Source organism: Dama dama, chromosome 11, assembly GCF_033118175.1.
Source record: "Dama dama isolate Ldn47 chromosome 11, ASM3311817v1, whole genome shotgun sequence".
Taxonomy (NCBI): domain Eukaryota; kingdom Metazoa; phylum Chordata; class Mammalia; order Artiodactyla; family Cervidae; genus Dama; species Dama dama.
This window is the reverse complement of record NC_083691.1, coordinates 92,417,339-92,443,859: the sequence shown is the minus strand read 5'-3', so window position 1 is coordinate 92,443,859 and position 26,521 is coordinate 92,417,339. Positions and strand designations below refer to the sequence as shown.

General features: G+C 40.8%; 1 protein-coding gene across 1 annotated transcript; it reads right to left on the bottom strand.

Annotated features, from left to right (window-relative positions):
* Positions 1-520: 520 nt before the first annotated feature.
* On the bottom strand, positions 521-26,521 carry MTHFD2 (methylenetetrahydrofolate dehydrogenase (NADP+ dependent) 2, methenyltetrahydrofolate cyclohydrolase). The gene is made up of 8 exons (XM_061155756.1): positions 26,313-26,521; positions 17,336-17,520; positions 5,712-5,834; positions 5,142-5,294; positions 4,619-4,726; positions 3,671-3,763; positions 3,156-3,281; positions 521-1,762 (listed from the first exon to the last, which is right to left on the bottom strand). The coding sequence occupies exons 1-8, from the start codon at positions 26,495-26,497 to the stop codon at positions 1,599-1,601; spliced, it is 1,137 nt and encodes a 378-aa protein (XP_061011739.1). The 5' UTR covers positions 26,498-26,521; the 3' UTR covers positions 521-1,598.

Here is a 26,521-nt window from a genome sequence, read left to right as displayed (position 1 = left end):
CGGCTCTGCACTGTTCTCCTTCCTCTCTCTGCCTCAAGCTGCCTGGAGCAGGAGCTGCTCCTGCCTTTATGAAAGCCAAATACCCAGCCCTCGAGCAGAACACACGGGACCTACCCAAGCCGCAAATATGCCACAGCAAATACCTTCCGATTTGTGCAATCAAACTAATGTTTTAAACACACACACACAGGAAAAAAATTTATATATATAATGTGGAGGAGGGAGAGATTTGGCAAAACACATCAAGAAGTCCTGTGTAAATTGAACATGTGGTTTAAAATACTGAGAACAAGACTAACCACTGACATGAATCTTACAGATGAAACTTCTGGCTTGGGATGTACGATTAAAAGGACTAGGCTAGTTTCTCCACAGCTCTTTAAAACAATTGGTTAAAGGCATAGGATTGGATGTTACCAAATATAGGAATATTTAAATTGATTACATCCAATGAGGAAAATTTAGTCACAAGAAGATAAGAGTAGCAGAAAGATGAAGTATTTCAGAAACTCATTCCACATCAGTCAGAAGTGTTTTATTTAAAAAATCAAAATGATGCAAAAAAGTCCCTTAATAAAGTTTGATTAAATTCAGTATTAACTCTCGCTCTCAAAAATCGATCAAGGAAAGCCAACAGGTGCAGCAGAGAAAAGCCGGCAGCTGTTGACAGTTCTTTGGTGGCAAAGTAAGTTGCATACTTATATATAGCTGCCCTAATGATTATCAAGCCCAAGTTATGTTTTCCAAAAATAGGTTTCAAGACACACTAAAGAAACCATACAGATGCCTCCAACAGTATAAAAATTTGACAATGAAGTTTGAGGATATAGGAAAAGTAAAATATGACAACACACATGAATAATTTATCAAATAAGCCTTTCAATCCTAGAAAAGTAAAATGGGGAGACCCCAAGCGGTAATGAACATAAAACAAGGGCTAATAGCAAATGGGAAAACCCCAAACATTTTCCCAATGACTGAGTCACAAAATGGTAGCTTAGGAGACTATTAACATGCAGTTTTCCTTCTGTTTATCATCAGTACATATATAAATTAGGGTAAATTTTTTTCTACTCAATTACCATCATTTCTTTCTTTCTTAACTTTTCCCTAATTTTCTCTAGCAACATTTTTCCTTTGGTTTGACCAGCTGAACTCAAAAGGTTTGGAACCTAAAGTGAGTATCAACTCATTATTGGAATGGCACTTGGGAAATGTAATCATAGAAAAGACAAGTTTGGGCAGCATTGGTGGTATAATGGTGAGCACAGCTGCCTTTCTAAAGAAGACAAATTTTAACTGAAGTGGCCTGACAAAGTTAAGCAGCCATTCTCAGTGTGACAGGGTCCTCCCTGTTAATCTCTAGGTTAATGCTTCTCTTGGTTGGATCACATGACCCAGCACGATAGCGGCATGCTCCCTGGTAGGTTACTGCAGAGCTGTGTGTGCAAACACCCACTCATTTAAGCTTACAATAAATACAAAGCATTGTTTAAAGCCATGTAAGTAGAGTAAAGAAAAAATACTGCATTTCTCTTGACCTGGTTTTCCTCTTGCACTGGCTTGGAGCGCTGTTCATGACACAGAAGACACAATAGTCAATTACTTGCTACTCCGAGTTCTTTAGACTTCAGTACTTCCCGTTCTTCGAGCCTCAGCACTTTTTTTGCAGCAATAATGGTATTCTTCATCAGCATTGCCACTGTCATGGGACCAACACCCCCAGGTACTGGAGTGATATAACCTGCTTTCTTCTTGACTCCTACACAGAAATAAGACAGGCAAACTCTTTAATTATGGCAAAGGAACTCTATGTACTTTAACATATCATGGAAGAAGCATTCAAAGAAAAAGCAATAATATACATAAGCATCTCAATAAGCCTCAAACTCATTAAAAAAAAAAAAAAAAAAGCACATCTACATTACCCAAGAACAAAGGCTTTTGAACATACTAACAAAGTAACACACATTTAGGGACTTCCCAGGCGATCCAGTGGTTGGGACTCTGAGCTTCCACTGTAGGGGGCACAGGTTTGATCCCTGGTCAGGCAACTAAGGGTTTCCCTGGTGGTTCAGTGGTAAAGAATCTGCCTGCAATGCAGGCAACATAGGAGACTTGAGTTCAATCTCTGGGTCAGAAGATCCCCTGGAGGATGAAACAGCAACCCACTCTGGTTTTCCTGCCACGAAAATCCCAGGGAGAGAGGAGCCTGTGGGCTATAGTTTATGGGGTTGCAAAGAGTCAGACATGATTGAGCAACTGAGCACTCGCAGAGAACTAAGATCCCACATGCTGTGCAGTGTGGCCAAAAAAACCAATAATAAAATAACATGCATATAATAAGCAGAGTTGTTCAGTGAATATACTTAAATAACCAGCCATCCTTTTCCTCCAGTTTAAATAAATTTAAAAAGAAACATCTCAGTAGGTAACTGTATGGAGGTGTAACTATAATAATAATAAGGATTATTTCAATTAAAACCTGCCTACAATATTTTCTTAATTTTATTCTATTTATTTAACTATACTGTTTGCCCAAAGCACCAAGCAAAGGAATTTTCTGGAAAGTAAAAAGATTCTTTTTAATCCAATCTAAAGGGAAAAATTACTTAGATACCTAGGCTTGGGTCTGACTGCTTGAGAAAAAAAATAGAAAGCTAGAAATAGAAGTATCAGCATAAAATTCAGATAAATTCAGAACTGAAAGGAGAAATAAATCAGTGAATTCCAAAATTTTAGTAATATGGCTTTTTTCTGGACTTTTAATATTGCAAGTCTGAGAGCTCTCCTCTCAGTATGAAAATGAGAAGTCTGTAATACTTTTTAGGAGACTCAATGGTTTAGAAAAATCACTTCATTAAATTTTCCAGACTTATTAAAAGTCTTATTTTCATTATAGAATAACCCTAAAGGGAAGAAAGAAATTCCCTGAAAACTTTATATTTGTTCTCCATAATTTGATGATACAAACACCTAAAATTCTAGAATGACTATAATTTTTTAAAAGATTTCTCTTAATTAACATGAAAAGCATAATAATAAAAGGTAATAACCAGGTAATATAAGTTTAAAAGTTAAAGAAAAAGTAAATAGTCTGCCCTAATTGTCCAGTAAAAGTAGTATTTATTGACTTTTATATTTTAAAAAGTTACCTTCAAAATCCACATCTCCAACCAACTTGGGTTTAGCAGTTACGGGATCTTGAATTCTATTTATTCCCACATCAATGACAGCTGCTCCTTCCTTGATCATATCTGCTGTGATCAGATTTGGAATACCTAGAAAAGGAGATAGGAATGATCAATTTATACTGAAAAGAATATTCCACCTCTAAGATTCTTATCAATTTCAAGATACCTGCAAGAATGAATTAGCTTGCTTTACAAAAACTGATAAAAAACTATTAACCAGGGAAACAGTTAAACTTCATATAGTAAACAAAAATATTTTGAGGCTGTAGAAATAACATTTATCCATCAAATATATAATGGAATGCCAGAAATCAGTATTCCAACCACAACGTTCATCTTTGTAAGCAGCTTTGACGTTATGGTCAAACGTAGGGGAATATGGAATAAAACGACAGGGCAGCAGACAAATTCGAAGATAAGAAGTCCATCTTCATCCTCTGAGCGAGGTACTTCCACCCCCTCCCCGGTGCTCTGACCTGCAGCGGAGATCACAATATCTGCAAGAGCTGTATGTTTCTTTAGCTCCTCCTTAGGAGTGTACCGATGAGATATTGTAACAGTGGCATCTCCTGTGAGTTAAAAAACAGACGTTTTGATTTCTGAATCAAAGCTAGGAATGGATTAGATCTCAACTAGGCAAACCATGCCAGAAATTTTCAAGACTCTGAAAAAATAATTGACAAATCTTACACCACACTTTCTGGGCAGCCAATTGTCATTAAAAAAAAACAAAAAACTAATACTCAATTTCCTGTAACTTTTACCTGTTGGTCCTAGCTCTGCCCGCTGGAGTCATATATCATTAGATTTATTCCTTATCCTTTTTAACAGTCTTTCTAAACAAAATGTCACTCTAATTACTAACGGATTTTTCTTTAAAGTGTGCTGAAAGATATGCGGAAATATATAGTTCTGATATATTTTATCTCTGATATAATCATGTATGGTCATATTATGATAATAACATATCACTTTGAGAGTTTTTCTCAAATTAACAGAATTTGACATAATGATGACACATTACAGTCATATGAATTCAATCCTTTGCAATGGTCTAAGATCTTTTTTTTCCTATCAAACGGCACAGATCAAGATACTAACTTTGAATAAGGTATACTTCTTAGCTCCAACTATCAAAGCCATAACTGAAAATTCTAACTGCCTATAACCATGCTTGCACTCAAAACTCAAATTTCTGAGACATATCTATTTCTGAACTAGTTCCATATTAGTGAATATAAATTAACTCTCAAGTAACACTGAGTACATCTTCTTCTACAAAGATTACTCCCAAAGTACCTATTAACAAAATTATAACAAAGACAAGTAAAGCTTAACAAACACTTCTAAGCATCCACAGGACAGTCTCTCGAGTTTCTCTCACAAGGGAGAAGAGGACACCCTCCTGAGAGCAATATTCTTACCTCCGGGCCGTTCATGTGCCCCATCTGTGTGCAGTAACATTGCAATGGGCATTCCAACATTTTTTGACCTTCCGGCCACAACCACATTCTTCCCTAGGGTTGGAATGCCTGTGAAAAATAAATATATTTGCGTTTCACATAGTGCCAGATTATCTTAGAGCACCTAAGAAAAAGGAAGACTGACACTTTAGGATGTGACTCTAATTGTGATAATGAAGGAAATCACTAGCTTACTGACTCATCAGTCAACTGAACCATCACTTGTTACACATAGTAAAAGCTAAAAGGAATCATAAGCTGCAAAATGTTATATGAATGTGCACTATTACCACTATCAAAGCTTAAATTTCCTTCAGAGTTTTCTGGATTAAGCAGCAAAAATAGTTGTAGGCAATTGCTAAGGGAGTTAGGCTCTGGGGAGTAGGACTAGATGATCTGAGGTGGGGGTTTCCACTGTTTGTTCTGCAGGAATTTTTACCATTTTGTAAGTATGTTTTGATAATACTGAGATGGATATACCTACCAGTTCGCTTAATTATTTCCCACACACCCCATGGAGTAGCTGGTAACATGGAACACTGGTCCAAACACATTCGTCCTACATTAATTACGTGAAAGCCATCAACATCTTTGTCTGGAGAAACAGCATTGCAGACCTTTCTCTCATCAATGTGCTCTGAAAAAGAAATCAGAGCAGTGGTCAAGTCACTGTTACATAGTTAGCACTGCTTGACTCCAGCTTACCTGGTTTGCAGTAAAAACCCATTCCCCTTCTATAACTCACCCCTTAACTTATTCATCTGTGCATTGGGAACACACAGCAAGCAAAGCCATATGCCAAGACCAAACCATTGTCCTCTTGTCCTCCCCAAACTGCTTCCCTCCACTGTCCTTTGTATTAATATCTCAATACCAAGTCAGCGAGTAATTGGTATTCTGAGTAGGTCTGTCTCATATCTAACAACATACTCACTCAATCTTGATTTACCTCCCCTTTCTTTAAGAAAAATAAACATGAGGAGCCAACTGTATAAACTAAACAAGCCTCTCCACGCCTCAGAAATCATTTTAAATGGTGCTATAAAAATCTCACCTGGAAGAGGCAGCTGAACAAGGAGGCCGTCTACATTATCATCATTATTTAGTTTATTGATTAAATTCAACAGTTCTTCCTCTGAAATTGAAGCTGGTTTCACAATGGTCTCACTGTTGATTCCTACAAGAAATTTTCAAGGTTAAAAAAATAGATTACGGAAGATGGCGGAGCAGGAGAACATAACATACAGTTCACGTCTCCTCACGGTGTGTTAGAAGTGCATCAGAGAAGTTCTTATGGAGCGAACGCTGGGCACTGGTAGAGGGCCTTGGACACCTAGGGGGATGGAAGGAGTCCCAGCGCAATGTTTTCTCAGAAAGAAAAAAGTTTTTTTCCAGCTTCCGGGGAAGCTGGGGGACAGGAAACAATCCCACACTCAGGGAAGCACGCTCACCGTGGGGGTCAGCTCCTTAGGGGGACCTCAGGATGGGAGGGGAATGCAGCAGCCAGCGTGTGTGGGGCAGGATGGAGCGGAGCCTGTGCATACAGTCCATGCTGCAGCCCTTCACACCCCAGTCTGTGTGTCTCACGGTGGGGAGGAGGGCTGGGTGCTGGTGAGTGGATTTGGGGAGTGGGTCCAGGGAGGGGACAGCAGTTGGTGGTAAGGGGATGGCCTGCGGTGTTGGTGGGGGGAGGGTCCTGGGCCACAGTGGGAGCAAGGCGCCATTGTTGAGTGGCACATGAAGGGTGGGGCCACCACTGCAGAACCTTTCCCTGCCCACCAACCCAGCTTCCTCGGGCAGTGATGGGAGCACACGCCTGCACAGCAGCCTCGGCGGGGTGACGTGTGGCAGGCTCGCTCACCCCTCAAGCCACGGTCTCCCCAGTCTGCTCAGGCCCTGGCAAGTCTGCTGGGGTTCCAGGCCTGAGCCCCACCTCCTCGTCCCAGTGGACCCAAGCACCACTCCTGCTCAAAGCCTCCGTGAGTCATGGGTCCAGGCAGGCAGAGGCCTGCCCCCCTCCAAGGCTTCTTCTAGTTGCTCCAGCCCCTGCTGACATGCCCACGGAAGCCTATGCTCCAGTCAGCCTGTGCGGACACGTGCGCTCTGGGCCAGCCTCAAGAGCAGACCCTGGTGAAAGGAGCACACACAGAGCTTTCCTTTTAGTTTGTTTTTTGATTTTTTTTTTCTTTTCCGTTTAGCTTTCAGTTTCAGTTCAGTCACTCACTCGTGTCCGACACTTTGTGACCCCATGGACTTCAGCACACCAGGCATCCCTGTCCATCACCAACTCCCAGAGTTTACTCAAACTCACGTCGATCGAGTCGGTGATGCCATCCAACAATCTCATCCTCTGTCGTCCCTTTCTCCTCTTGCCTCCAATCTTTCCCAGCATCAGAGTCTTTTCCAATGAGTCAACTCTTCCCATCAGGTGGCCAAAGTATTGGAGTTCCAGTTTCAGCATCAGTCCTTCCAATGAACACCCAGGACTGATCTCCTTTAGGATGGACTGGTTGGATCTCCTTGCAGTCTAAGGGACTCTCAAGAGTCTTCTCCAACACCACAGTTCAGAAGCATCAATTCTTCGGCACTCAGCTTTCTTTATACTCCAACTCTCATATCCATACATGACTACAGGAACAACCATATATTTGACTAGATGGACCTTTGTTGGCAAAGTAATGTCTCTGCTTTTTAATATGCCGTCTAGGTTGGTCATAGCTTTTCTTTCAAGGAGTAAGTGTCTTTTAATTTCATGACTGCAGTCACTATCTGCAGTGATTTTGGGACCCAAAAGGATGAAGTCTGTTACTGTTTCCATTGTTTCCCCATCTATTTGCCATGAAATGATGGAGCCAGAGGCCATGATCTTGGTCTAGGTTTGTTTTTATCATCAGTTTTGGTTTGGGGGCTCTCTTGTTTGTTTGGGTGTCTTCTTGTATTTTGCTTTCCTTGTTTTTCTCTTTTGTTGTTGTTTTTTTATTGGTTTGTTTTTTGGTTACTTGGATTTGTTTTTATTACTTGTTGAGGGTTATATTTGTCTGTTTTCTTTTTTGTATATTTGTCCCAGTTTTGTTATTATTTGCCTTGGACTTTGTTTGTCTGATTTTTTCCTTTTTTGCCATGCCACATGGCTTGTGGGGTCATGGTTCCCAGGCTGTGGGTCAGAAGCTCCTGTGATGGGAGCTTCAAGTTCAGGCTTCTAGACCACCAGAGATCTCCAGAGAATACTAGTTGGCATGAGCTCTGCCAGAGGTCCTCACTCAGCACCAAGACCCAGCTCCACCCAACTGCCCACAAGCAACAACGCTGGATGCCTCAGGCCAAACAGTCAGCAAGAGGAACACAGCCCTACTCATCAACAGAAATGAGACAACAGAGAAATATGTTACAGATGAAGGAGCAAGGTAAACACCTATAAAACCAAATAAATGAAGAGGAAATAGAATCTACCTGAAAAAGAATTCAGAGAAATAATAGTAAAATGACCCAAAATCTTGGAAATAAAATGGAGGCATGGACAGCGTGGATGGAAGGTGAGTTTGGGGAGAACAGACACATATATATGTATGGCAGAGTCCCTTCACCATTCACCTGAAACTATCACAACACTGTTAATCAACTATACCACAAGACAAAATGTTTTGGGTGTTAAAAAATTAAATTAAATTAAATTTTTAAAAATGGAGGCCTGGATTGAGGCAATACAAGAATGCTTACAAAGGACCTAGAAGAACTAAAGAGAAAACAAACAGTGATGAATAACACAATAACTAAAATGAAAAATACAGCAGAAGGTATCAATAGCAGAATAACTGAAGCAGAAGAATGGAAAAGTGAGTTGGAAGAGGGAATGGTGGAAATAACTGCTGAGCAGAATAAAGAATGAAAAGAAATAGGGACAGTCTCAGAGACCTCTAGGACAACATTAAACACAACAACATTCAAATTATAAGGGTCCCAGAAGAAGAAGAGAAAGAGAAAGGGTCTGAAAAAACATTTGAAGAGATTATAGTAAAAAACTTCCCTAACATGGGAAAGGAAATAGCCACCCAAGTTCATGAAGCACAGAAAGCCCCATACAGGATAAAGCCAAGGAGGAATCATGTTGTGATACATATTAATTGACCTAATGAAAATTAAATTCAAAGAAAAAATATTAAAAGCAGCAAGGGGAAAACAACAAGTAACATACAATGGTATCCCCTAAAGATATCAGCTGATTTTACAGCAGAAATTCTGCAGACCAGAAGGGAGAGGCAGGATATATTTAAAGTGATGAAAAAGAAAAACCTACAACCAAGATTACTCTACCCAGCAAGAATATCATTCAGATTCAGTGAAGAAATCAAAAGCTTAACAGACAAGGAAAAGCTAAGTGAATGTAGCACCATCAATCCAGCTTCACCACAAACGCTAAACGACCTCTACGTGAGAAACTTAAGAGAAGAAAAAGACTTACAAAAACAAACCCAATGGGCTTCCCAGTCCAGTGGTTAAGAACCTGCCTTGCAATACAAGGGACACTGGTTTGATCCCTGGTCTGGGAAGATCCCACATGCCATGGGGCAACTCAGCCCATGCACCACAGCTACTGAAGCCCATGCACTCTAGGGCCCGTGTTTTGCAACGAGAGGAGCCATTGCAATGAAAAGCCCAGGCACCACAACAAGAGAGTAGCCCCCACTCACCACAACTAAAGAAAGCCTGAACATAAAAAAAAAAAAAAAGAAAGAACGAAAGCCTGAACATAGCAACAATGATCCAGCGGAGCCAAAACAAATAAATAAAACCCAAAACAACTAAGAAAATGGTCATAGAAACATACATATTGATAATTACCTTAAATGTAAATGGATTAAATGTTCCAACCAAAAGATACAGACTGACTGAATGTATACAAAAATAAGACCCATTTATATGCCAAAGAATACTCAAACTACCCCACAATTGCTCTTATTTCATATGCTAGCAAAGTAAAGCTCAAAATTCTCCAAGCCAGGCTTCAACAGTATGTGAACTGTTAACTTCCAGATGTTCACACTGGATTTAGAAAAGGCAGAGGAACCAGAGATCAAATTGCCAATATCCTCTGGAGCATCGAAAAAGCAAGAGTTCCAGAAAAACATATACTTCTGTTTTATTGACTACGCAAAAGCCTTTGTGTGGATCACAACAAACTGTGGAAAATTCTTAAAGAGATGGGAACACCAGACCACCTGACTTGCCTCCTGAAAAATCTGTATGCAGGCCAAGAAGCAACAGTTAGAACTGGACATGGAACAACAGACTGGTTCTAAATCGGGAAAGGAGTACGTCAAGGCTGTATATTGTCACCCTGCTTATTTAACTTATATGCAGAGTACATCAGGAGAAACGGTGGGCTGGATGAAGCACAAGCTAAAATCAAGATTGCTGGGAGAAATATCAATAACCTCAGATATGCAGATGACACCACCCTCATGGCAGAAAGCAAAGAACTAAAGAGCCCCTTGATGAGGGTGAAAGAGAAGAGTGAAAAAGGTGGCGTAAAACTCAACATTCAAAAAACTAAGATCATGGCACCTTGTCCCATCAATTCACGGCAAATAGATGGGGAAACAGTGAGAGACTGTATTTTTTTGGGCTCCAAAATCACTGCAGGTGGTGACTGCAGCCATGAAATTAAAAGACACTTGCTCCTTGGTGCCGGGAGCCAGCACACGAGATCCCACCCATGACAAGGTCGTGAGGAGGAGACCTGACAAGCAAGGCAGATCAGGACTTCAGGGATTTTGAAAAGCTGCCCCGGCGCTCACCTTAAAGATGATCTCTGTCTTTCTGATGCTTGCTATATTAGACTACTTCCTAATTTCTGTGACACGGGTAGAAGGCCTTCCCCAATCTCTTTCCAAACAGAATCAACTTAGAACTTTAATTAATATGTCCGCCGGATGGTGGTATCCTATAAGATTATCCAGGATGAAAGGAGTGTTTCCATTTAGACCCCTTTGCCGGCATTCTAGCCTGCTTGGCAAATGCGTACTAATGCACATGACTGCTCACAACACCTTAATCATAAACAGCATAAAGAACCTGATCACATAAAGGCCCTAATAGGCACAGAGCCCTTCGGGGGTGAGGAAGCCCTATTAGAGAACATAAAATATTATTCTAAAAGTGGTTATAGTTAAAGATTTAGAAAAATAAGAGTTTAGAATTGTTCATTTTAACCAGGAATGCTAAACAGGGGCTGCCTCACTGGAGCTGCAGAGTCTTTGTGTGGTAAACCTTTTAGATAAATTTAACTGATAACTTCTGCAAAAGGACTGACCTTTGTGTTCATTAAAGAATAGATTACGGAAAACAGCTTTGCATTCACCTAGGTCATAAAATGTCAATAGGCCCCAAGGCCAGAAGATAATGTACAAGACCCTCATAAACAAAGAAGCATGCAGAAAACACCCTGGTTTTGTGAAGAACAAGCTGATGTAATGTTAAACTATCGTCCCCTTAGAAATGTACTAACTTAGGGTATAAAAGCCACGGTAAAAAATAAAGCATTGCCAAACTCTGCCAGACTTGGCTGCACCCCCCGTCTGGTCACTCTCTCTCTCTCTCCTTCGCAGACTTGGCCCTATCAAGGCTGGTCTCACGTCTCTCTCTTGCCGACGCCGTTCATCCCGAGGGTATCCCCTGGATCCTGCCGAGGCTGGACCCGGCACCTTGGGAAAAAAGTTATGACCAACCTAGACAGCATATTAAAAAGCAGAGACATTACTTTGCCAACAAAGGTCCATCTAGTCAAAGCTATGGTTTTTCCAGTAGTCATGTTTGGATGTGAGAGTTGGACTATAAAGAAAGCTGAGTGCCAAAGAATTGATGCTTTTGAACTGTGGTGTTGGAGAAGACTGTCGAGAGTTCCTTGGACTGCAAGGAGATCCAACCAGTCCTTCCTAAAGGAAATCAGTCCTGAACATTCATTGGAAGGACTGATGTTGAAGCTGAAACTCCAATACCTTGGCCACCTGACGCGAAGAACTGACTCATTGGAAAAGACCCTGATGCTGGGAAAGATTGAAGGTGGGAGGAGAAGGGGACGACAGAGGATGAGATGGTTGGATGGCATCCAGAGTTTGAGTAAACTATGGGAGTTGGTGATGGACAGGTAGGCCTGGCGTGCTGCAGTCCATGGGGTTGCAAAGTCGGACATGACTGAGCGACTGAACTGAACTGAATATGCTATCTACAATAGACGCACTTCAGACCTAGGGACACATACAGATTCAAAGTGAGGGAGTGGAAAAAGACATCCCGTGCAAATGGAAATCAAAGGAAGGCTGGAGTTGCAATAATCATATAAGACAAAATAGACAAACAAGGACACTACATAATGATCAAGGGATCAATCCAAGAAGATATAACAATTATAAATATCTATGCCCCCAACACAGGAGCACTTCAATACATAAGGCAAATGCTGACAGCCATATAAGGGGAAATTGACAGTAACACAATAATCATGGGGGACTTTAACATCTTACTTACACCAATGGGCAGATCATCCAGACAGAAACTAATAAGGAAACACAACTTTAAATGACACATTAGACCAGATAGACATGATATTTACAGGACATTCCACCCAAAAGCTGCAGAATACAGTTTCTTCTCAAGTGCACACAGAACATTCTCCAGGATAGATCACATCTTGGGCCACTAATCAAACCTCAGTAAATTTAAGAAAATTTAAATGGTATCAAGAATCTTTTCTGAACACAATGCTACGAGACTAGAAATCAATTACAGAAAAAAAAAAAAACTGTAAAAAATTCAAACACATGGAAGATAAACAATATGCTACAAAATAACCAAGAGATGACTGAAGAAATCAAATAAAAGAATCTCAAACAACCTAACTTACATCTAAAGCAACTAGAGAAAGAAGAACAAACAAAACCCAAAGTTAGCAGAAGGAAATAAATCATAAAAATCATAGAAGCAATAAACGCAATAGAAATGAAGAAAACAATAGCAAATATTAATGAAACTGAAAGCTGGCTCTTTGAGAAGATAAACAAAATTGATAAACCTTCAGCCAGACTCAAAGGGAAAAAAAAGGTTGGACTCAAATCAATAAAATTAGAAATGAAAAAGGAGAAATTACAACTGACACCACATAAATAGAAACGATCATAAGAGACTACTACAAACAGTATATGCCAATTAAATGGACAACTCAAAAGAAACGGACAAATTCTTAGAAAGGTCTTCCAAGACCAAACCAGGAAGAAATAGAAAAAAAATAGACCAAGCACAAGCAATGAAATTGAAAATGTGATTAAAAATCTTCCAGTAAACAAAAGTCCAGGACCAGATGGCTTCACAGGTGAATTCTATCAAACATTTAGAGAAGAACTAACACCCATCTTTCTCAAACTCTTCCAAAATACTGCAGAAGAATAAAAACTGCCAAAATTATTCTATGAAGCCACCATCACCCTAATACCAAAACCAGACAAAGATATCACACAAAAAAGAAAATTACAGACCAATACCACTGATGAACATAGATTAAAAAAAAAAAAAATCCTCAACAAAATACCAGTCAACAATCCAATAACACATTAAAAGGATCATACACCATGAAAGTGGATTTTATCCCAGGGATGCAAGGAATCTTCAATATATGCAAATCAATCAATGTGATATATCATATTAACAAGTTGAAAGATAAAAACTATAATCATCTCAATAGATGCAGACAGGACTTTTGAAAGAACTTAACACCCATTTATGATAAAAACTCTCCAGAAAATGGGCATGGAAGGAATTTACCTCAATATAATGAAGGTCATATACAACAAACCCACAGCCAACATCTTTCTCATGGTGAAAAACTGAAAGCATTTCCTCTAAGATCAGAACAAGACTTGGATGTCCACTCTCGCTGCTACCATTCAACATAATTTTGGAAGATGCAGCCATGGCTATCAGAGAAAAAAAAAAAAGAAATAAAAGGAACACAACTGAAAAAGAAGTATAACTATCACTGTTTGCAGATAACATGAATCTATATACACAGAAAATCATAAATAGGTCACCAGAAAACTACTGGTGGTAATCAATGAATTTGGTCAAGTTGCAGGATACAAAACTAATGCACTGAAATCTCTTGCTTTCCTATACACTAACAACAAGAGTTCAGAAAGAGAAATTAAGAAAACAATCCCATTTACCACTGCAACAAAAAGAATAAAATACCCAGGAATAAAAAAAAAAAAAGAAAAAAAAAAAAATACCCAGGAATAAACCTAACTAAGGAGGCAAAGACTTGTACTCAGAAAACTATATGATTCTGATGAAAGAAACCAAAGACCACACAGAGAGATATACTATGTTCCTGGTATGGAAGAATCAATATTGTAAAAATAACTATACTATCCAAAGCAATCTACAGATTCAATGAAATTTCTTTTAAATTACCAATGGCATTTTTCACAGGATTAGAACAAATTTTACAATTTGTATGGAAACAAAGACCCTGAAGAGCCAAAGCTATCTTTAGAAAAACAGAGGGGGAGGAATCAGGCTCCCTGACTTCAGAATATACTACAAAGCTACCATAATCAAGATAGTATGTATGGTATTGGCACAACAACAGAAACATAGATCAATGGAAGAGGATAGAAAGCCCAGAGATAAACCCATGCACCTATGGTCACCTAATGACAAAGGAGCAAACAATATACAATGGAGAAAAGACGGTCTCTTCAGTAAGTGGTGCTGGGAAAACTGGACAGCTACATGTAAAAGAATGAAATTAGAACACTCCCTAACACCATACACAAAATAAACTGGAAATGGTTAAAGACCTAAATGTAAGGCCAGACACTATGAAACTCTTAGAAGAAAACATGAGCAGAACACTCTGACATAAATCAAAGCAAGATCTTTTTTGACCCACCTCCTAAAGAAAATAAAAAGCAAAAATAAACAAATGGGCCCTAATTAAGCTCAAACGCTTTGTACAGCAAAGGAAACCATAAACAAAGTCAAAAGACAACCTTCACAATGGGAGAAAAGATTTGCAAATGAAGCAACTGACAAGGGGTTAATCTCCAAATATACAAACAGCTCATGCAGCTCAAGATCAAAAAAACAAACAACCCAATCACAGAACAGGCTGAAGACCTAAACAGACACTTCTCCAAAGAAGAAATACAGATAGCCAAGAGGCACATGCAAAGATGCTCAACGTCACTAGTTATTAGAGAAATGCAGATCAATCAGGTACACTGATCTGTACAATGAGGTACAGATCAAACTACAATGAGGTATCACCTCACACTGGTCAGAATGGCCATCATCAAAAGATCTACAAACAATAAATGCTAGAGAAGGTGTGAAGAAAACAGAACCCTCTTACACTTTTAGTGGGAATGTGGATTGGTGCAGCCACTATGGAGAATACTATGGTGGTTCCTTAAAAAACTAAAACTAGAACTACCATATGATCCAGCAATTCCATTCCTGGGCATAATTCCAAAAGATACACCATTTACAATGTGACCAAATGCAGCACTATTCACAATAGGTGGGCTTCCCAGGTGGCGCTAGTGGTAAAGAACTTGCCTGTCAACGCAAGAGATGTAAGAGACGTGGATTCGATCCCTGAGTCAGGAAGTATTCTTGCCTAGAGAATCCCATGGACAGGAGCCTGGGGGGCTATAGTCCATAGGGTCACAATGAGTAGGACACAACTGAAGGAACTTAGCACATTTTACAACAGGCAGGAAATGGAAGCAATCTAAATGCCATCAACAGAGAAACGGAAAAAGCAGATGTGACACAAATATACAACAGAATATTACTCAGCCACAAGGAGGAACAAAACTGTGCCATTTGCAGAGCTATGGATGGACCTAGAGATTAGCATAGGAAGTCAGGAAGGACGAGAAAAATAAATATTATATATCAATGCATATAAGTGGATTATAGAAAAATGGTATAGATGAACCTATTTGCAAAGCAGAAATACAGACACAGACATAGAGAACAAACCTATGGATACCAAGCATAGGAAAGGGGATGTGGAATGAATTGGGAAGTTGGGATTTACATATATACAATCAGTTCAATTCAGTTGCTCAGTTGTGTGTCTGACTCTTTGCGACCCCATGGACTGCAGCACGCCAGGCCTCCCTGTCCATCACCAACTCCTGGAGCTTGCTCAAACTCATGTCCATCAAGTCAGTGATGCCATCCAGCCATCTCATCCTCTGTCGTCCCCTTTTCCTCCTGCCTTCAATCTTTCCCAGCATCAGGGTCTTTTCCAATGAGAACAGTTTTTCATATCAGGTGGCCAAAGCATTGGAGCTTAAGCTTCAGCATCAGTCCTTCCAATGAATATTCAGGACTTTAGGATTTCCTTTAGGATTGACTGGTTTGATCTTCTTGTACTCCAAGGGACTTTCAAGAGCCTTCTCCAACACTACAGTTCAAAAGCATCAATTCTTCATTAACCTCATCTTATAGACAAGGCTCAGAGAAATGGAAACATAAGCCGGCTAGTGACAAAGCCAGTCTTTGCAGTTCCAAAGTCCACTTTCTTTCCACTATACCATGCTACCTCCCATTCCAAAGTTTTAGAAAGCCACAACTTACTAGTTTCTAGAGGTTCTAAAGGGTTTTCTTTTATAATTGTGTTTATAATTGCTTTTGGCCGTGCTGGGTCTTTGTTACTGCGTGGTTGGTGGGGTCTGTGGGTCTAGCTACGGTCAGTGGGGTCTGCTCTCCAGCTACAGTGTGCAGACTCACTGCAACAAGGCTTCTCTTGTGGAGAAGCTCAATAGTCGTGGTGCCTGGGCTTAGCAGATCCATGGCACATGGGATCTTCCCAGGTCAGGGACTGAACTTGTGTCTCCTGCATTAGCAGGTAGATTCTTTACCACTGAGCTACTCGGGGAACCCTAGAGGTTTTTCAATGAAGAGGGCAGGAGGCCTCAATCCTCAGTGATAAAGAGCAGAGAACGCCATGGGCTCATGGTGCAGTGGTTTCACAGCCCTTCAGAAGGGCAGGCGCACAGTGCTCAGACCACTGGCCCACAGATAGTCAGGCAGGGGCACAACTGAGCCTATTCACCTCTGCTCTGTGGCCACACAGTCTTCAGTACAGTGAGGCCTCCCATCACTCAGACCTGCTCCTTCTGCATCCAAACCTTCAACCACGTCTAAACTGTATGATTTAATTGGCTTTGGAACCCACTGGTGGAGAAACCAGAGCCTATGTCAAGGAAGCCAGAGTCATTTCCTTCAAATCCAAGACTATTCCAGGCCACATCACTGAGGTCTCCTCAACCAAATGCTCAAATACTTTAGTCACAGACTCATTGATCAGTTGAGGAAAGCAGATGTAAACGGTGTTCAAGGTCACTTATCAAAGTTAGACTATAACAGAATTTAGATTACATTCCAGAAGACACCGAGAAACCAACCGTATTCCTCCAGTCTTAGTCTATAAACCTCCTCCCCAACATACAGCCTGATTTCTTTCTGACAAATATTTGGATTCAGTTGAATCACATTAGCCTCCTCTGTTTGGGTTTTCTAAGCTGAAAAAAGAATCATAAGTTACAATAGAGTTTGCCTCAAGATTAAATCTCAATTTAACAGTAGTTGGGCTCTGAGAGTGACACATACCCACGCTGGCAGCTGCTCTGGTTTTGTTGAGGACATAGGACTGACTTGCAGGATTCTCTCCAACCAGAACCACGCTCAGGTGTGGCCGTTTGTTGCCAGACGCCACCCACTCTTCCACCTCCTGCCGCACTTCCTGCTTGATCTGCTCAGCAAGTTTCCTTCCAGAAATGATAACAGCTTCATTTCTGCAGAAGGCAATAGAATCACCAAAAAAATAGCTTGAATTTTTGTAAAGAATAAATAAAGACTACAAAAGTGTCATTAAATACCAAAAACTTTGGGTAGAAGGGGAGGAGGAATTGGAAGAAGATGGTCAAAAGGCACAGTGGGCCCTTGTATTTATTGGTTCCCCATTCAAGGATTTACCAACCATGGGTGGAAAATACTTGGAAGGAAATTCCAAAAAGCAAAACAAGAATTTGCTAGCAACTATTTACATAGCATTTACATTGTATTTACAACTATCTACACAGCATGTACATGGTATTAGGTATTATAAATAAATAATCTAGAGATGATTTAAAGTATATGGGAAGATAGGCTGTATACAAATACCATGCCATTTTATATAAGGGACTTACAGCATCTGGCAATTTTGGTATCCTTGGGGTTCCTGAAACAATCCTACTCATATACTAAAGGATGACTGTACAAACTTCTAGTTATGAGGTTAATAAGCACTAGGGACATAATGTACTATATACAGTGAAGACTTTAGTTAACACTGCTGTATAATATATAGAAAACTTGCTAACATAAGAGATCCTAAGAGTTCTCATCACAAGGAGAATTTTTATCTTTTTTATTTTTGTAACAATATCTATATGAGGGTTTCTCTGGTGACCAGTGGTGAAGAATCTGCCTTGCAATGCAGGGGACACAGATTTGATCCCTGGTCCAGAAGATCCCACATGCCACAGGGCAACTGAGCCCACGGGCCACAAGACAAAAGCCACCGCAGTGATAAGCTGGAGCACCACAACGAGAGAGCAGCCCGGCTCGCCAAAACTAGAGACAAAATGCGTGCAGGAACATAGACCCAGCACAGCCAAAGATTAAACAAAAAGTTTTTAAAAACATATGTACATATGAAATGATGAATTTTAACTAAACCTATTGTGGTAACCATTTCACAATGTATATAAATCACACCATCATGCAGTATACCTTAAACTTACACAGAGATGTATGTCAATCGTTGTTGTTAAGCTGCTAAGTCATGTCCGACTTTTCTGAGACCCCATGGGCTGCAGCCCACCAGGCTCCTCTGTTCATGGGATTTCCTAGGCAGAATACTGGAGTGGGTTGCCATTTCCTTCTCCAGGGGATCTTCCTGACTCAGGGATCAAACATGTGTCTTCTGTATTGCAGGTGGATTCTTCATCACTGAGTTACTAAGGATGTGACGTATGTCAATTACTTCTGAGTAAAACTGGGAAAAAAAAACTTTCCCAAACTAAAAGTTTAGATAAGACTACATAGTTCCTAATCAAGGGACAACTGAAATCTGAAGGAGAGGTTCAAGAGGTAAATCTGTGTCCAACTACATATTTAAGAAAATAAATTTGATTGAAATAATTACTACCATTAATCTAAACTCGGAGAATTAAGTAACTGATAACTACTACCTGACATAAGCTAAGTGTTTAGCTCTTCTGAATCCAGAGTCTAGGTTCTTAATGCTATATCATCCTGCCTCCTGATGTCTGACAACTGTAGGTTAAAAAAAAAAAATGTTAATTTGCAATGTTTTATTTGATCTCTCACCACTGTGATGTTAGTTTTGTTCTCTATGCTTATATGCCATTTGTAGTTTATATTTTGCCCATGTTAGCATCTAGTCATATGGTTCGAATCATTTCCCAGTTAGTGAATTGGCTTTTAATTTATACATACTTTTAAATATTTAAATGATGTTATGCAGTTAAACCAATAAACAATACACTGGACAATACCTACTGCAAAATTTCAGGCTAAAATTGAAGGAAATCGGGAAAACCACTAGGTCATCCAGGTATGACCTAAATCAAACCCCTTATGATTATACAATGGAGGTGACAAATAGACTCAAGGGATTAGATCTGGTAGACAGAATGCCTAAAGAACTATGGATGGAGGTTTAACATTGTACAGGAGGCAATGATCAAAACCATCCCAAAGAAAAAGAAACGCAAGAAGGCAAAGTGGTTGTCTGAGGAGGCTTTACAAATAGCTGAGGAAAGAAGAAAAGCAAAAAGCAAGGGAGAAAGGGAAAGATATACCCAACTGAATACAGAGTTCCAGAGAATAGCAAAGAGAGATAAGAAAGTCTTAAGTGAACAATGCAAAGAAATAGAGGAAATTAATAGAATGGGAAAGACTAGAAAGCTATTCAAGAAAACTGGAGATATTAAGTGAACATTTCATGCAGGATGGAAAATACAAAGGTCAGAAAGAGTAAGGGACTCAACAAAAGCAGAAGAGATGAAGAGGTGGCAAGTACACACAGAAGAACTAAACAGAAAAAGGGCTTAATGACCTGGATAAAGTGCTACGCTCAATATGTCAGCAAACTTGGAAAACTCAGGAGTGGCCACAGGACTGGAAAAAATAGTTTTCATTCCAATCTCAAAAAAGGGCAATGCCAAAGAATGTTCAAACTACCATACAATTGCACTCATTTCACATGCTAGCAATGCTCAAAACCCTTCAAGCTAGACTTCAGCAGTATGCGAACTGAGAACTTCCAGAGGTACAAGCTGGGTTTAGAAAAGGCAGAAGGACCAGAGACCAAATTGCCAACATTTGTTGGATCACAGAGGAAAGCAAGGGAATTCCAGAAAAACATCTATTTCTGCTTCATTGACTACATACACTAAAGCCTTTGACTGTCTGGATCACTACAAACTGTGGAAAATTCTTAAAGAGATGGGAACACCAGACCACCTGACTTGCCTCCTGAGAAATCTGTATGCAGGTCAAGAAGCAACAGTTAGAACCGGACATGGAACAACAGACTGGTTCCAAATCGGGAAAGGAGTATGTCAAGGCTGTATTTTGTCACCCTGCTTATTTAACTTATATGCAGAGTACATCATGAGAAACGCTGGGCTGGATGATGCACAAGCTGGAATCAAGATTGTTGGGAGAAATATCAATAACCTCAGATACATATACGACACCACCCTCGTGGCAGAAAGTGAAGAAGAACTAAAGAGCCCCTTGATGAGGGTGAAAGAGAAGAGTGAAAAAGGTGGCTTAAAACTCATGGAAACAGTGACAGATTTTATTTTCTTGGGCTCCAAAATCACTGCAGATGGTGACTGCAGCCATGAAATTAAAAGACACTTGCTCCTTGGAAGAAAGGCTGTGACCAACCTAGAGAGCATATTAAAAAGCAGAGACATTACTTTCCCGACAAAGGTCCATAGTCAAAGCTATGGTTTTTCCAGTAGTCATTTACAGATGTAAAAGTTGGACCATAAAGAAGGCTGAGCACCTAAGAACTGATGCCTTTGAACTGTGGTGTTGGAGAAGACTCTTGAGAGTGTCTTGGACTGCAAAGAGATAAAACCAGTCAGTCCTAAGGGAAATCAACCCTGAATATTCATTGAAAGGACTGCTGCTTGAAGCTAAAGCTCCAATACTTTGGCCATTTGATGGGAACAGCTGACTCATTGGAAAAGACCCTGATGCTGGGAAAGATTGAAGGCATAAGAAGAAGCGTGCAACAGAGGATGAGACAGTTAGATGGCATCACCGACTCAATGGACATGAGTTTGAGCAAACTCCAGGAGATGGTGAAGGACAGGGAAGCCTGGTATGCTGCCGTCCATGGGGTTGCAAAGATTAGACACAACAACAACTGCTCTCCATAGTTCTTCCTCGAAAAGATTTTTTCAGGATAAGGATTGTGGACTTCCCTGGTGGTACAGTGGATAAGAATCCACCTTCCAATGCAGGGGATACAGGTTCAATCCCTGATCCAAGAAAATCCCACATACCTCAGCGCAGCTAATCCTATGTGGCACAGTTAGGAAGGCATCACGCTATGGCCTGTGAGCTGCCCCTACGGAAGCCCGCACACTTAGAGCCCATGTTCTGTGGCAAGAGAAGCCACGAAATGAGAAGCCTGTGCACTGTAACGAAGAGTAGCCCCCGCTTGCAGCAGCTAGAGAAAGCCATTGCACAGCAAGGAAGACCCAGCACAACCAAAAATTAATTAATTAATTTTTTTAAAAAAGAATAGGGATTGGAAGGGGGACTAGGGCAAATCCATCTCATAGATGGCAGTGTGCTCTACCACAAGACCTCAATACCCCATCCACAGCTGACACACCAGGAGTGAGTATCTGATGTCCAGAACAACAATTTCTAGGTTGGCCTGCAGTCTAGTTAGTGCAAAAGTTTATGCATCAGAAGTAGTGGTAGGGAACTAGATCAGTAAGAGCCTCTCTCTGATCTACATTCACACACTAGAAACACAGGGATGAGAAACTGCTTGTTGGGGGACAGACAGTGAGACAACTCAGATCTAGAAGAACCTGTAGTGCCTCAAAATATGTTCAAATCTCTGAAAGCCTATCTCTCCCTAATAACACCTGATTATGCAGCTCTTCCTGGGTTCCAATGTGGAAGATTCCTGGCTTTCTTATTTCTACATATATCCACACAGTAAAGTTCACATTACTCCAAGTAGGACAAGAAGGTATACCTTAAGAAAAAGGACTCCCACTGAAAACAAGACTTTCCCTTCAGATTTTTGCCCCCAGTGCCATAAGGAATGCTACAACTCAACACTGATTAAGAATATGATTCTTTGAAACACTGGAACAATCTATTTCCCCTTATAGCGCATATTTTTTTTTTAACAGCACATATTTAATACTCAGGGATGACATCAGGATACTGGATATTTTTTATGGTCAGATATAATTAATTCGCCAAGCCACTGTTAATTAAAAATGTTAAAGCTCTAACAGTCTAAAAGTCTTCAATGCCTGCTTTTAAGTTGCATCGTGATTAAATACCTACTTTAAACCAAGTCTCAGTGTCTTAGATGTAATGCAGTAATTTTATAACTAAACCTTATATTAATCTGTATTTCCATCTTTTGAGATAGTAAGATGATATCAATGGACTTCCCTGGTGGTCCTGTGGCTAAAAGGACCCCACACTCCCAATGCAGGGGCCCCAGGTTCAATCCCTAGTCAGGGAACTAGATCCCACATGCCACAACTAAGAGTTTGCATGCCACACTAAGATCCCACATGTAGCAACTAAGACCTGGAAAATAAATAAATAAATAAATAAAATAAACATTTTTTAAAGATACCACAATTCTATAGCAAACCAAATGCTTTTACCAAGATTTTATGTGATAATACTAGTATAGTGTAAAACATATAACAGCATTTCATATATATTCATGGTATATTAAGGAAATTAAGGAAAACACATTAATATTTATAAATCCATTTCAGATTTAGGGTTAAAGGGAACTTCTTCAAAAGGGCTTTGCTGATAAAGTACCCCTGGCAACATTCTTGATCTATGATAATACTGAAAATACCTGTCCTGGGACAGAAATAGGGTGAAAGATTAGTTTAAAAGGGCTTAGAACAGTAATTTATGTTAAATGAAATAAGATATAATGTGCTAAGCATATATATTAACTAAAAATTAATTTCTAACTCTCTTCTGCTGGTTAGATTTACAGAGACACATCTTTAACAATACAATAGCTATATTTATTTATTTATATACTAATAAGGATCTATAAAAATATTGAGTGAAGTTAGATTTCACTTCATTAAAAAGTTCCTTTTGAAAGCAGTAAACTTAAGAGAAAATGGTAGCAGCACATTTGGACTTAGCATGATATAATAAAGCTAAGGACACAGGGTTCTGGGAGAAACCACTGTTCCAAGTTTCAGAGGCAAGTTCTGGATGTTATGCCAATTTGCTTTAAAAAAAAAAAAAAAAAAGTCAAACAGTAACAAGAACCAAAACAAAGCCTCAATGCAATAAATAAGTATTGTTCATAATACAATTGTTTTAGCCCCCCTCCTCGGACCACAACTCTGCCAAATGTGAAACACAGTCCTATGAGGGTGTCATTACCTAATTTCCCAACTTTTTAACTTTTTTTGCCAAAGGGCAGATAAAGTTACTTCTACTGCAGAATAAATGGAAATGGAGACTGAATTAGCCCCACAGGGAATCCAAAATGTATTAACCATATTAGCTAACACTTATTTAGAAGTGCTTTCACAGATGTGTTTAGAAAAATTTCCCTTAAAATTATGAATCAACAGACTAGAAAAGACTGTCCAAAAAAAAAAAGACTGTCCAAATAAAATTAAAAACCAAAATCCATCAGTAGCATCTTCACTTTCCTAATTCAATAGATTACAGTACTAGATTTTCCATGAAAAATTAGTATCAGATATAATTTACAATTCACAATCATGACTTATTTTGGAAAGAGTTCTATTATCTACTAATTAGTCAGTAATGAGTGAACAAAGACGCAAAGGGAGATGGAACTCTACATTTATTAAATACTAGACATTTCAGTTCGGAGAAGGTAATGGCACCCCACTCCAGTACTCTTGCCTGGAAAATCCCATGGATGGAGGAGCCTGGTAGGCTGCGGTCCATGGGGTCGCTAAGAGTCATACACGACTGAGCGACTTCTCTTTCACTTTTCACTTTCACACATTGGAGAAGGAAATGGCAACCCACTCCAGTGTTCTTGCCTGGAGAATCCCAGGGACAGGGGAGCCTGGTGGGCTGCTGTCTATGGGATCACACAGAGTCGGACACGACTGAAGTGATTTAGCAGCAGCAGCAGACATTTCAGTTAGAGTTTTACATACATTACTCTCAGTTACTTGGGACTATTATAATAAGCCTACTATACAGAACAAGAAACTGAAACAATAGTAACAAAATTCAAACACAAACTTCTGCCTCCAAAGTTCTTTTTTTTTTTTTTTTCTATACCCCACGGTCTACAATACTATCTCTCTAACCATGAAAACTCTCACACTACCCCCACCCACCCACCTAAAGGAATACATGCAGACCTATATTTTTAAAAAGATGTTTTAATTTTACCAACTAGCAGTAATCAAAGCAATACATCAGAACCCTGAATACTAAATGTACTTACTGCCTTCAGAGATGTGGAAGCCTATTCATCCAGAAAAGTGAAAGGAGGACACTGGTTACTAGACAGTGTGAGCAAACTGTTCCAGTTCTTTAGATTACAAATTGGAAGCTCCTTATAAATCTCTTTTCAATCATGGAACCACATGTGGCCAGAACTCAGGGAGGGAGGAAGAGGGAGGAGAACAGAGAGTAATAAAAGATGGGGCTGGAAAGGCAGATCAGGGTCAGACTAAGAAAATCCTTGAATGTCTCCCCAGAAATCTTTCAACAATGGATTAGAGACTTCCCTGCTGGTCCAGTGGCTAGAACTCCGACCTCCCAATGCAGGGGGTCAGTTCCATCCCTGGTCAGGGAATTAGATCCCACTTGCCGCAACTAAGACCCAGTATGGCCAAATAAATTAATATTTTTATGTTAATTAACTAAATTTTTGGTTGCGCTGGGTCTTTGCTATTGCCCGAGGGCTTTCTCTGGTTATGGCAAGTAGGGGCTACTCTTTCTTGCCAACTGCAGGCTTCTTATTGTGGGAGCTTCTCTGTGGCCCCGGGAGCACAGGTGGCCAGAAAATACCAGCTCTAGGGCTTGCGGGCTTCAGTAATTGCAGCTGGCAGGCTCAGTAGTTGTGGACACGTGCTCAGTTGCCCCACAGCATGTGGAATCTTTCCTGATCAGGGATCCAACCTATGTTCCTGCATTGGCAGGTGGATTTTTATCCACTGTACCACCAGGGAAGTCTCAAATAATATTTCTTTTAATGCATTAATCCCCATTCTGTGCCCCAACAGCACCTTGGAAAACATCTCTAATAGCATGTTTACACTGATTGGAAATCACACACTGTTCTGCCCCTTGACAGGTAGGGAAGTTCCACTAAAGAAAGAACCGTTTTTTTCCATCTCTGATTAATGCACAGCCTAGCACAGTACCTGGATAAAGGGGCTGCTGTTACAAATAAGCTCTAAAGACTGAAAGGAAAGAGGGTGCATAGATTTAGGGAACTGAAATCACATCTCTCCCTCCCCCCAAAACTCTTCAATCTATGTTTAGAATGGGAATTTGTGAAATATCAGAAATATCATGAAATATTTATAACCTCCCTAAGAAAACTCAAACCGAGCTTTCCCTCTTCTCTTCCCGGGTGTTCACCACCTCAGTTTCCTCAATCTGGCACTGACCAACTCCAGGCGGGCTGCAGTCAAAGTCCCGGTGACCACTGCACATTTATTCGCTTGGGAGGGAAAGGGGCAGCTCGTAGAGCAGCGCGAGCCACATCCACAGCCTGGAGGAGGAGGGAAGGGGTGGTACCGGGCGAGCAAAGCTTGTGGGGGATTTCATCAGACTGCTCTAACCCTCTCCGCCGCTAGGGTTCCGGGAAGGGGCGGGTCGCTGAAGGCTGCTCGCTTACAACTCTTACTCGCGCTCGCCAAAACGTCTCGGCTTTCCAGCTCTGGGTTTCACGGCCACGGTCGGTCCTGGCCGGTGACTTCTTTTTGCTCCCATGTAAATCGTGGCGCCCCAGAGCCCGCCTGCGCCTCTGCTCCACACCGTGGGCCCTGTCCCACCGGCGGACTGGCCTCGAGACAGGGCAACGCCGGGAGCTGGCCGGAGACGGCTCCCTCCGAAAGGCGGGCTCCCGGCTCAGCGCGGAGCGAGATCCCTAGCGGCACGCTGAGGCCACGCCGGGCTGCCGCGTCGCCCCGCCACACCCCTCTCTGTGGCCACCACCGCCCGGGACCGAGATGCTTCAGAAAGGCGTCCCGAGGCGGGCCGGCGCTCAGCTCCCTCGCTTTTCCGCGCTGACCCAGCCCGCCGACCCTCTTACCGCACTGCCGAGAGGTGGAAAGGGCGTTGACGGAGGCGGCCACTCTGCGCGGACCGGAGCAGTCGGGTGACCAAAGTGGTTATAAAGGACGCTGCAGCCATCGTCAGCGCGGGGAAAGATACGCGCGCTGGCCGCACGGTTATACCGCTGCAGCGTGGCAGGCCTCGCCTCCTGCCGGCACCCATTGGTCCCTGCCGCTCTCCACTTGC